The sequence below is a fragment of the Corythoichthys intestinalis genome, chromosome 10, assembly GCF_030265065.1.
Source record: "Corythoichthys intestinalis isolate RoL2023-P3 chromosome 10, ASM3026506v1, whole genome shotgun sequence".
Classification (NCBI taxonomy): domain Eukaryota; kingdom Metazoa; phylum Chordata; class Actinopteri; order Syngnathiformes; family Syngnathidae; genus Corythoichthys; species Corythoichthys intestinalis.
In genome coordinates this window covers 56,930,792-56,944,372 of record NC_080404.1, presented here as the reverse complement: position 1 = coordinate 56,944,372, position 13,581 = coordinate 56,930,792, and the positions used below count along the sequence as shown (strand labels likewise).

The window sequence follows — 13,581 nt, the reverse complement described above, 5'->3', positions numbered from 1 at the left end:
TTTCTGGTTGTTGTTTTTTTCCACATTCTGTCTCTCATGGTTGAGGTTTACCCATGTTGACAATTACAGGCTTCTCTAATATTTTCAAGTGGGAGAACTTGCACAATTAGTGGTTGACTAAGTACTTATTTGCCCCACTGTACTTACATATTATTCTGAAAATCTACAGGTGATAGTGTATGTGGACGATTCCAACGACGAGGTGCCGGTGTTTACTCAGCAACAGTACAATCGGCTCGGGCTTAGGGAGACCGCTGGTGTTGGCACATCAGTGATTGTGGTTCGGGCCACAGACCCTGACACAGGTAAATTTTGCGGGAAGCAAGTAGAGCAACTGCAAAAGAACATTTTTGCTGAATCTCATCTACTCCATGTTTTTATTGTTCTGTCATATCTTTTCAGTTGACTCTAAACAATTTCATTAATTATTGAGATAGTCAAAAATACACTGGATTTGACATTTAGTATCTGGAACTACATCTCACAATGCTTTCTCTGTTCGCTTCCTCTTTTCACTTCCTCTTTTGTAATGTATTTCACTGAAGTTCTAATGTATTACTGTGAAGCTTTTGTTTAGAATTCACACTGCAATGATTAGCAGGTTGCTATCAACAGTATTATATCACAAGGTTTCACTTGGCGCTAATTAGTGTTAGACCCGTAACGAAACGGCACAAAAAGGACATCGTTGACATTGGGGAGTATCCTACTGAGAAATAATGTGTTGATGCTGTGCAATGTTCATTCTTCGAGATCTAGAGAAAAAAAACGGGGCACTTGTCACCCTTCCCGTCCCGTGGTGTGGCATCCAATCATCCTTCCGCTGTGAATTTCAGTTCATCACTAGTAGGCCGTCCATCCATCCATTTTCTCCCGCTTATCCGAGGTCGGGTTGCAGGGGAAGCAGCTTCAGCAGGGAAGCCCAGACTTCCCCGCTCCCCTGCCACATCATCTAGCTCTTCTTAGGGGATCCAAAGTCGTTCCTAGGCCAGCCAGGAGACTGTCTCCCCAGTGAGCATTGAGCCGCTGCAGATGAACCGCGCCAACACTAACTCTCCTTCAGGAATTACAGAGCAGTTACAGAAGTTACAGTACACACATACATCATACAACATAGCAGCGATATGACACGACGCACAGGTCACATGTAGGGATTTTTTTGTACGAAAAAAAAAAAAAACTACCAGTAGGGTTGTTCCAAACATGTTTTTTTGCTCCCGGTCCGATCCCGATCGTTTTAATTTGAGTATCTGCCGATCCCGATATTTCCCGATCCGAATGCTTTTTTTTTTTTGCCCCCGATTCAATTCCAATCATTCCCGATAATTTTTCCGGATCATATACATTTTGGCAATGCATTAAGAAAAAAATTAATAAAACTCGGACGAATATATACATTCAACATACAGTACATACAGTGGGGAGAACAAGTATTTGATACACAACCAATGGGAAAACCCATTGGCAGTGTATCAAATACTTGTTCTCCCCACTGTAAGTACTGTATTTGTTTATTATGACAATAAATCCTCAAGATGGCATTTACATTATTAACATTCTTTCTGTGAGAGGGATCCACGGATAAAAATACTTGTGACTTTGTATATTGTGACTAAATATTGCTATCTCGTGTATTTGTTGAGCTTTCAGTAAATGATACTGTAGCCTGACCCAAATTCATGATGGGAAGTGGAACCATGACTGTGCGTAGTGCTACCAATTGATATATCTTCTATGCGTTGGTAAATAACATAAGGTGTTAAAAAATAGATCAATTGCTACCTTGCTTCCCCACATTGCTTCCCATGATATTTCCAATCGTAGGAAGAAGGGTTGTAAGGCTTTAGCCAATTAATAAAGGCTCCAAAGGCTTCCAAAATTCACTCTACTCATTTTACGCTGCCTTTTATCTCTCTATATAGGTAAAACGGCGCCATTACAGATGAAGCGTGACAATGCGTGTGTGGGTCGTGCAGGGCATGCATTAATTGCGTTAAATATTTAAACGTGACACATTTTTTAAAAATTAATTACCGCCGTTATCGGGATAAATTTGATAACCCTACCTTAAGCCTAAACTAAAGACTCTGGATGAGTGTAACATATTATGTCTGTAACGTCAAATACAATTAGAAAACAATTTAATTAAAAAAACAAATATATATATATATATATATATATACAGTGGTACCTCTACATACGATCGCTTCGACACACGAACTTTTCGACATCCGACGTAAAATTTGACTCGCCATTTGTTTCTACATCCGACGACATGCTCGAAATACGACGACAATGGCAGCACCGCAGACGATGGCAGCACCGCAGACGAATGCACGGCGGATTTTCTTGTGTGACAAATCAACACAGGTTTCAGAAAAGGTTGGTACAGGTGGTGAAACAAGGAAAAAGTTGATGCTTACCTTCGAAATGAAGATGCAAATGACAGAAAAATATGAGCGTGGGGTGGGCATCCGTGAAATGGCTCAACAATACATCTCCACGGTCCTCCTCCGACCATCGTTCGCCAGTCTTTATAAATTAAGCTGACAATTCTTATTGTCTCCAAAGAAATCGCCAGCTTCGCCACGTTTTCATCATTTCTTTTACAACTTATTCAACACAAAACGCCTGCTGTCTGCCTCAAATGATGGTGTTCTCAAGAGAACATTCAAAGTGAAAGTGAAACTCAAGCTCACCGGTCTGTTTCTGGCACGTGAGCCCCGCGGTGCGTTCAGGTACACAAAAAAACGTCCGCCTTATTAGAACCCGATTCGTTACACTATTACAGGAATTATTATTATTCTTTTTATTACATTATTCCAATTTTGATTTATAATTTATTTGTTTTGCTACGTGTAATTGCCATTTGTAATAGCACCAGCAGTATTTTTTAAGGATTTAGTGCAGGTTTTTGGGCTGTGGAACAAATTAATGGAATTATAATGTATTCCTATGGGAAAATCCTGCTCGACATACGACCATTTCGACTTACAAACAAGGTCCTGGAACGGATTAACTTCGTATGTAGAGGTACCACTGTACATATTAAAAAAAGGCATGGCCGATATTTTTTTTGCCGATTCCGATACTTTGAAAATGATGTGATCGGACCCGATCTATCGGGATACCGATCGATCGGACCATCTCTAACTACCAGTCATGGCTGGGGGAGGGGGGATCAGTAATAGTGAGAAAAAGGTGTTGGCGGACTGAAGGGGGAGGAGGTTGTGTGTGAGTGTGTGTGCGCGCACGTGTATCAGTATTTGTACGTGTCTGTAGACAAAATAAGGCTACGTTCATACTACAGGTCTTAATGCACAAATCCGATTTTTTTGTCATATCCGCTTTTTTGGCGTGCCCATTCGGACTGCCTTTGTCCATTGAGATCATTCAAGTACTACGCATGCGCTCTAATTCGCAGTCCGACACGCGCTGAGCAAAAAGAACCGCATGCGCAGAAGCATCAAAACAAATGGCTGCACATACTGGCTGTCATCCGTCATTCCAGGGATATCATATTTTGCTTTTCAAAATTAGGACACAAATAACAGACATAAATAATCCCTGTTTAGGCTTATATTCAAATTTTATATGGATCGATAGCATGCATGCACTGTCCGTGCATGTCACACACACATACTGGCAGTTTCCCCCTACTCTCAGCCGTGTAGGCAATGTTGAAATATTGCTCACACAGAGCAGAGAGAAAACCGATTATTCTCAGGCTTATCCTCAACCCATTTTTATTTTTATATGACTGTTGTCAAGCCCGGACCCTTCCCCAAAAGCCGTGTTAACTGCAAGCTAGGCGCTAATAACGCACAGCTGCACCACTACCGTAGCGTCTCTCTCGCTATTTGATGACGTAATTGCTGCATGAATTTCGATTTGGGAGACTGGACAGTACAGACCGCCGCGACAGTCTGGAAAAATGTGGCCCAGATCGGATCTGAAATGGTCCACTTCTATGCGACTTGTCACGTTCAGACCGTCAAGTTAATGCCTGACTCGAGTCGGAAAAACGCGAAAAAATCGGATTCGAGCATTAAGACCTGTAGTATGAACCTAGCCTAAGAGTCGCAGAGCCCTGCGACCAGACTTGGGAAGAGATCAAGGACAAGGAACATCTGCACGGCTCTCCCCAGGAGAAGGGAGGGTTAGGGTTACGGTGGGGGGAGATAAGGGTGTTCGGGAAAGGAAAGGAAAACTATCATCAAATTAAGCCGAATAAGTCATTTAATATGTCCAAATACTGTTGGTCTTCAGGCAAATTCACACTCCTCATGGCGTAGGCGAGATCTCAGGTCCCTTAAGTCACTGCCAATAGTCTAGGTCTGCCTCGACAGTTCAGTCACCTGACCCGACAGTTCCGTCACCTGCGGCAAGATAATATCCACTTTTCTCCATCCTTCCTCGTACCGAACCGTGAGTCCACGGAGCCAGTTCTCGGTCCGAGCCTCGACGCGACCTTCCAATGCCTTGAATCGCACCGTTTGATCCGTAGTCAATTTGTTGATTTCATTGATTTTCATTGCCGTCTTGGAAACTTTCCATTAGAGCAGGGCACCTCCTAAGCTAGGGGTCTCCAAACCGGTCCTTGAGGGCCGCTGTGGGTCCTGGTTTTTGTTCATACCAATCAAGCACAGCCCTTTTAACCAAAGTGGTTTCTACTAAAACAAGCACCACCTGACTGCAATCAACTGATTACACTTATAAAACACCAGATTTGTGAAAAGGTGTGGTCTTGTTTTGTTGGAGTAAAATGCTGCACCCACTGCGGCCCTATGTGGAATAGTTTGGAGACCACTGTCCTAAGCCAGGCAGAAGGAACCCCACAACCGTGGATCTGGTGGTTGTAAACGAACAGTGTTACGGTATTAAACTGTGTTCGAGCAAATACTGTCGTGAAAATTCTTACACCATGTTTATTGTTGGGATTTTTGAAAAAATATGTAATTTTCTCTTATATAGTTTTCTACTTTAATAATGAATTAGCCTCCTCCCCAAAGCTATTTCGACCCATGTGTCTATGCTCTGTAGGCAAACATATTTGACCGTTGTCTTGACAACGTTATCTTTTCATTTGTACAAGTGTATCAGTATTTGTTAGGGCTGTCAAAATTATCGCGTTAACGGGCTGTAATTAATTTTTTAAATTAATCACGTGCAAATATTTTACGCAATTCACGCACATACCTCACTCAAACAGATTAAAATGACAGTACAGTGTCATGTGCACTTGTTTCTTATGTTTTTGGAGTTTTGTTGCCCTCTGCTGGCGCTTGGGTGCGACTGATTTTATGGTTTTCAGCACCATGACAATTGGTGGTGCTGAACAATAGCGAGCTACTAGTTTATTTTTTGTTTAAAAATTTTACAAATTTTATTAAAACGAAAACATTGAGGGGTTTTAATGTAAAATTTCTATATCTTGTACTAACATTTATCTTTCAAGAACTACAAGTCTTTCGATCCATGGATCGCTTTAACAGAATGTTAATAATGTTAATGCCATCTTGTTGATTTATTGTTATAATAAACGAATGCAGTACTTATGTACAGTACGTTGAATGTATATATCCGTCTTGTGTCTTTTCATTCCAACAATAATTTACCGAAAAATATGGCATATTTTATAGATGGTCTGAATTGCGATTCATTATGATTAATTTTTAAGCTGTGATTACCTCGATTAAAAATTTTAATCGTTTGTACATGTCTGTAGATAAAATAAGAGACGCAGGGACATACAACCGGCCTTGGGAAGAGAATTAAGGGTAGGGCCATCTGTGCGGCTCTCTCCAGGAGAAGGGAGGGGTGGGATAAGGGTGTTCGGGAAAGGGAAAGGAAAAATATAATCGAATTAAGACGGATAAGTAATTTAATATGTCCAAATACGGTTGGTCTTAAGTCAAAATCGCGCTCCTCAAGGCGTTGGCGAGTTGCCTGGTATACCAGACTCACCGCCGTTCCAGCGATTGAGTCTGGCAACCGTCCGGCGGATCAAATTCCCAGGGCGGAGCAAGCCACAGCAAACAGACAACGGAGTGGACCAATCAGCGACGGGCAGACGTGACGTTGTTAAAGCGACAAGTAATTAGCGTTAGCGGAGAATGGAGAACTTTATTCAACATGGCTAGCGCGAGCCATGTTGACTGTTGTCAATGACTTGTTTCGATGTGTTTTTGGTCACTTAAAACTGGTTTTACCGCGGATTGGAACATATTCTCGGCTCTCCCGTTCGCCATCTGTGTTGTTGTAGACACGACTTTCGGCGCGCAAGAGTGACGTTACTCGTTAAGAACACGTCACGCAAATAAACGAATCTGATTGGACGATTGATTTTGTACCTTGATCGAGAGGCCGTTAATAGGCTGGGTCCCAGACTATTTCTCACAGTGTTTGAAAAATACAGGGAGAATAGTCTGGCTGTGCCAGGCAAGTTGGCGAGACCTCAGGTCCCTTAAGTCATTGCCAATAGTCGCGGTCTGCCTCGACAGTTCCGCCATCTGGCGCCAGGTAGCATCCTACTTTTCTCCGTCCTTCCTCGGACTGCACCGTGTGTCCACAGAGTTCTCAATCCGAGCCTCGATGCGGTCCTCCAATGACTTGAATTGCACCGTTTGATCCGTAGTTAATTTGTCGATTTCCTTGAAAGCTGCCGTCTTGGAAACTGTCAGAGCAGGGCGCCTCCTAAGCCAAGCAGAGGGAACCCCAGGACCATCACGCTAAACAGCCAAATATCCTCGATATCTTCCACAGATGGACATTAAGGCTTCCAGTGATCCCATGAATCTCTCACTTAGCCAGGAGCAAAGGTCCCATCTGGGCAAGACTGCTCTCCTGGTGCTTGTTGAAAAAATCTTGTCACTTCCGCTGAGAGACCAACTAATCACTTCTAATCTTAAGACCATCTCTTCGGACCTCTGTGAAGTTGGACGCCCCATCAGACGCAAATTTATATGAGCAGTGAAGGGAAAAGGTACCGTTCTCGCACACACCATATAATTGTTTGCATTAGTATAACACATTCATTTAACTATAGTTTAGGCAGACTCCACTCAGTGGCCTTGACCACAGTAAAGTGAATCACCTTATCGGCGCTCATGAGGGAGAAAAGGAAAAATGGTACCGTAGGCACCGTCTAACTGTTTGCATTACTCGAACATACGTAATATAATCAATCAGGGAATAGAATCATTTCTCATATTCACTGTAGGACTGCACTACTCTAACTCACCTAATGTAAAATAAATAGCAACCCATAGTTTAAAGAAACAGAATAGATACACAACGCCATCTTATCACAGAAGCCCAAAACGTGTGCGCCTCGAGCAAGATTGACGCACCAAACTCTGGCAATCAGTCCTCCTGACAAACGAACAAGGACAAAGACTAGCGCACTTTGTCCTAAAACAAAAAGTGCCAGCTCGGATAACAAAGTTGATAGCAGGCGCTTGTGACGTCAAGACCAGCGCCGGTCGCTGTGGCAACCACATCCCATCCACGCACAAACCTAAACAGCCCGAAACCGGCCAGAGAGGGATGATCCCAAAGCAACGCCTGGACACACCTTCGGCCAGCCCACGGACATAAAAAACACTGGACACTGAGATAAAACAGATTTTTCTGCTCGGAAACCTGTAGCCTTGTTTTGGATCTCGAATTGTTCCTCCGTCGTCTGTTTTTGCCTTGTTTTTGACCACTGTCGACGAATAAATTGTCAACCTGTTTTCGGTGAGTGTTCTTCAAACTTCTGAAACATGGAGTCAGTACAAAGGGTTAAAATAAGAAGATAACGCGCGAAGTTCCGCCTTCCCGGTTGGCGCGCGCGGAGGCAGCATCGGCAGAGCGGCACTTTGTTCGGCTGTTGCTGTTTCCGTGCGCATTGGCCAGGGGGGCGAATTTCAACAGCAGTAAAAAATGTTGCTTATTCCGCTATTATTTAATGTATATTGAGATATTAATTTCGAGTGAGGACCTCATAACTCCCATGGTTGACCCGAGCGTATCAACTCTCTCAATAACGGGGGGGTGTCAATAATAAGCAGAAACGAATTCGGGTCCATTTTGTAGTAAAAGGGGGGCTTGAGATTTGTATTTCGACTGATGACGTCACTCTCATGCCCTCATTTACTGCAAAATGGACCCGAAGTAGTGCCATTCGTTTCGGATACGTTCGTGCTAGTTGTTTGGACACCCCTCCGTTATTAAGTGAGTTGCTATGCTCCGTCGGCCATGTTATGACGTCCTCACTCGAAATTAATATCTCAATATCTATAAAATAGGGCTGCCAAATGATTAAAATTTTGAATCGAATTAATCACATCTTAAAAATTAATTAATCGTAATTAATGGAAATTCAAAACATCTCTAAAACATGCCGTATTTTTCTGTAAATTATTGTTGGAATGGAAAGATAAGACACAAGACGGATGTACAGTGGGGCAAATAAGTATTTAGTCAACCACTAATTGTGCAAGTTCTCCAACTTGAAAATATTACAGAGGCCTGTAATTGTCAACATGGGTAAACCTCAACCATGAGAGACAGAATGTGGGAAAAAAAAACAGAAAATCACATTGTTTGATTTTTAAAGAATTTATTTGCAAATCATGGTGGAAAATAAGTATTTGGTCAATACCAAAAGTTCATCTCAGTACTTTGTTATGTACCCTTTTTTGGCAATAACGGAGGCCAAACGTTTTCTGTGACTCTTCACTCTTCACTTGGTGTAAAGAAATCAGCTGTGGGAGCAATTATTAGAGAATGGAAGACATACAAGACCACTGATAATCTCCCTCGATCTGGGGCTCCATGCAAGATCTCACCCCGTGGCATCAAAATGATAACAAGAACGGTGAGCAAAAATCCCAGAACCACACAGGGGGACCTAGTGAATGACCTACAGAGAGCTGGGACCACAGTAACAAAGGCTACTATCAGTAACACAATGCACCGCCAGGGACTCAAATCCTGCACTGCCAGACGTGTCCCCCTGCTGAAGCCAGTACACGTCCAGGCCCGTCTGCGGTTCGCTAGAGAGCATTTGTATGATCCAGAAGAGGACTGGGAGAATGCGTTATGGTCAGATGAAACCAAAATAGAACTTTCTGGTAGAAACACAGGTTCTCATGTTTGGAGGAGAAAGAATACTGAATTGCATCCGAAGAACACCATACCCACTGTGAAGCATCAGAGTGGAAACATCATGCTTTGCGGATGTTTTTCTGCAAAGGGACCAGGACAACTGATCTATGTAATAGAAAAGAATGAATGGGGCCATGTATCGAGAGATTTTGAGTGAAAATCCCCTTCCATCAGCAAGGGCATTGACGATGAGACGTGGCTGGGTCTTTCAGCATGACAATGATCCCAAACACACAGCCAGGGCAACAAAGGAGTGGCTTCGTAAGAAGCAATCCAAGGTCCTGGAGTGGCCTAGCCAGTCTCCAGATCTCAACCCCATAGAAAATCTGTGGAGGGAGTTGAAAGTCCGTGTTGCCCAACGACAGCCCCAAAACATCACTGCCCTAGATGAGATCTGCATGGAGGAATGGGCCAAAATACCAGCAACAGTGTGTGAAAAGCTTGTGAAGAGTCACAGAAAACGTTTGGCCTCTGTTATTGCCAACAAAGGGTACATAACAAAGTGTGGAGATGAACTTTTTGTATTGACCAAATACTTATTTTCCACCATGATTTGCAAATAAATTCTTTAAAAATCAAACGATGTGATTTTCAGTTTTTTTTTCTTCCACATTCTGTCTCTCATGGTTGAGGTTTATCCATGTTGACAATTACAGGCCTTGCTAATATTTTCAAGTGGGAGAACTTGCACAATTAATGGTTGACTAAATACTTATTTGCCCCACTGTATCCGACAGAATTGCAGGGGGGGAGGTCAGGGCTCCGATCTCGCATCGCCCCACGGCGGCTCCTCGGCATTCTCCTGCCTCCGCCTTCCCCTCTCTTCTCTAACTGGGTATCCGCCCTGTGCTCCACCGCGGATCGCTGGCTGGGCGGTGGTGTATCGGCTGGATGTTGCCTGCTACGGCGGGGGACCCTGCCCTGGGCTTGGTGGGCCGCTGGGGGGCCTGTGGCGTGCCGTGCCGGCTGGGGGGCGGCGCCGCCGGCTAGTGGACCGGGTGGGCGGACGGGGTTGGGGACGGGCGTGGGGTTGGTGGTGCATCCCTTCTTGCCATCTCCGAGGGCCGGTAGATGGGCGCGCGGGTGCCCGGGGGACCACCCTGGATTCCGGGGGCGGGGGGGGGGGGGTACGAAGGCTCCTTTGCTGGGCTGCGAGAGGAGGGATGGGCTGCGCTGGGTGGGGGCCGTGGCCCTGTGTCGGCGCCCGCGTGGCGTCTCCGCTCGTTTGCGTGGCTGCTCGCGTGCGGTTGGATGTTATTGGGCGCGCTCGTGCGGGGGATCCCGGTGCCAGGATTGGCGATGGGGCGGCGTAGGGTCAGTCTCCAATGGGCTTACACTCACAAGGGATTCACACAATTACTGGGTGAGATGATTTGTGTACACTCTACCCCTTTCTATCACTTAGCTCATAGACTCCCCCACCTTCTTCCTCCTCTCTCCCTGGTCAACAGGCCCCCCACATGGTGTCAACCGGAAATACATTTAGCTGACGATAGCGCCAACAAATTAGTAGTTAGTGTAGTTAGGCGTTCAATGTATTTCTTGTTGTTTTTTTGTGTTTTTTCTCTTTCTTCTCTTGTGTTTCTTTTCTTCTGTTGCCCCATAACCGCTTCCTGTTCGCTGTTTTGTCATAATAAATGAGGTATGTTGATTGATCACAAAGGGAGTATGTGAAACATTAAAACTGTTCAGACTATCCGGGCACTTAGACTTCCATTCTCCGTGTCAAACAGCTGAACAGGACAGGTTAAAAAAAAAAAAAAAAAGAATTGCAGGGTTGCCAATACTTTTGGCCAGCAATACATTCTCGTATCCTTAAAGTAGCCACCCTTTGCTCCGATTACTTTTTTGCACTCTTGCTGTTCTCTTGATGCACTTCAAGAGGGAGTCACCTGAAATGTTTGTTTTTTACTTCAAAGATATGCCTTTTCAGGGTTGATTACTCCTTTCCTTTCTGCGCAGGTGATGGTGGCGCAGTAGCTTATGCCCTCGTTTCTGGCTCCAATCGCAAGTTTGAAGTGGATGTCAGCACAGGCCTGGTCACCACAGTGGACTACCTGGACTATGAGACAAAAACCACCTATCTGATGAACATCTCCGCTACTGACCAAGCCCCGCCTTTCAACCAAGGCTTCTGCACAGTTTATGTCACTCTACTTAATGAACTGGACGAGGCGGTTGCATTCTTCTCCGCCGGTTACGAGGCCTCCCTCCGTGAGAATATTGCAACGGGGACTGAAGTTGTTCAGGTGCAGGCCCAGTCTGCTGACAACCTAAACCAGCTGACTTATAGATTCGATCCAGACACATCGCCTGTAGCCCTGGCTCTCTTCAAGATAGACAGCATCACGGTGAGAACAATAATAATGTGGATGTTTTATTTGGCTTGTTTTGCTCAAAGTTTGGATGAAGGGCGAGGTTTATTATGATGTTTCAGGGAAGGATCACAGTTACTGGCCTGCTCGACAGAGAGAAGGGTGACACGTACACCCTGACTGTCGTAGCGGATGATGGAGGACCCAAAAAAGATTCAACTGTGGTATGAATAGTTTCTGAATTTATCCACGTTAAAGGGGACCTTGGACTTAAAGGCTTGTAGGCTCTAATAAGTCACAATTGTTCTCTTTTACTAAAATATGGTATTAGAAACACATATATTATTGCCATTTATTTGAAAATCTATAATATTTAGGGCTGTCAAACGATAAAATTTTTTAATCGAGTTTAATACAGCTTAAAAATTAATTAATCGTAATTAATCGCAATTCAAACCATCTATAAAATATGCCATATTTTTCTGTAAATTATTCATGGAACGGTAAGATAAGACACAAGACTGATATATACATTCAATATACTGTACATAAGTACTGTATTTGTTTATTATAACAATAAATCAACAAGATTGCATTAACATTATTAACATTCAGTGTATCCTCCATCGTTAAACAAAATACAATACTTTTGGACTTTTTGGATAGTTATAATGTGTTTTACTTAAATGATTCATTCCGATTTACGCGGAAATTCTGGTTACGTCACCAGTGTCGGAACGGAACTCATTCGTAATGTGGGGGCTACCTTTACATTCCTATGCAACTCTACGGTTGGTGTGAGAGTTTTTTTATTTGGGGGCGTGGTTTCGCGATAGGTCCATTTTCGTGTATCTAGTGCAGTGCTTCTCAATTATTTTCTGTTACGCCCCCCCAAGGAAGACAAAAATGTTTCGCGCCCCCCCAAACTCTGCCGCCACTGTAAATATTATCATTTGTCTATAATATTACTATCATAAGTACGCCTCTGCCTCACATTGTATCCTTTTTTTTTTCTATTAGAGAAAATAACAGAGCAACTTATAAAGTATAACTTTATTAACATTGTTTCGTTTGTAACAGAAAAGACTTAACGCGCATCAATTTGCCTGAATTTTAAAAAAAAAGTTACATCCAAACTGTAAAAATACACTCAAGGTACATTTTTGACCATTTGATACTGAAAAATAAAATCCGTGAATAATAACGTATTCAAATTGATTAGAAACATTAACTCATGAGGACAATATGCCAAAAAAATTTGACCGAAAAAACAAAACTGAATAGAAGAAGAAAAAAAGACTGTCTTTGGACAGAAGGACAGTTTTTATTTCCACTGCTCCCAATATCACCTCCAGTTTGCAATGATGTGGGGTTATATTGCACTGAGCATGCTAACAGTGCTCACTGGTTTACTGATATAACACTGACAAAGCGGGACGATTGTTGGCAACATTCGGCACGTTTTCGCTGAAAAACAACCAAGCGGCTTATCAATGAGATTGGGGTCTAATGTCTTTAAGTGGCGTCTTAATTGATTTGGCTTCCGGCTGTCCGCTATAATCATTTTTAGTGACAGTAATCAGTGGTCTTTCCTTGTCTGCCACTGTATTAAATGTCAAAGCCAAAAGGCAAACGGCCCGAAAAAAGCGCATTCTCGGCGGCCAAGGGAGAAACGTAGGTGAGGGCGGTCGTCGTGACGATCCCAAGCCAAAAATGGCACTTCTTGGGCGGACACGTGAGAACCGGAGAAGACAGTGGGTTGCTGCGTGAGTCCAGCCGGGAAACGGCTTTCGAAAACGGCGCACAGCGCTCCTTGCCTGGTACACCAGACTCACCGCTGTTCCAGCTATTGAGTCTGGCTACCATTGAGCGGATACAATTTCCAGGGTGGAGCAAGCCACAGCAAACAGACAGTGGAGTGGACCAATCAGCGACGGGCAGACGTGATATAAGTAAAACGGCGAGGGCAGGACAAGGGACTTGCGCGCGGAAGTAAGCCTGTCGCAATATGCAATAATTCCATTTATCGCGCGATATATAAAAATGAAGGCGGTAATTTTTCCGCTGCGATTTATCGCCTCGCGTGCACGTGTGTGCGCGCGTGCGGCAGACG

The 13,581-nt window shown here is 43.8% G+C and overlaps 1 protein-coding gene across 6 annotated transcripts in view; it reads left to right on the top strand.

Moving 5' to 3' along the window:
- cdh23 (cadherin-related 23) overlaps positions 1-13,581 on the top strand; it is a 494,731-nt gene that overhangs the window by 360,823 nt on the left and 120,327 nt on the right. For all 6 annotated transcript variants that reach the window (XR_009064688.1, XM_057848926.1, XM_057848928.1 and 3 more), the window contains 3 exons: positions 170-305; positions 11,116-11,504; positions 11,591-11,692. Coding sequence is in view for 5 of the 6 variants with exons in the window: in XM_057848926.1 (XP_057704909.1) it covers positions 170-305; positions 11,116-11,504; positions 11,591-11,692 (627 nt within the window). In the remaining variant the exon portion in view is untranslated. The remainder of the gene's footprint in view (positions 1-169; positions 306-11,115; positions 11,505-11,590; positions 11,693-13,581) is intronic.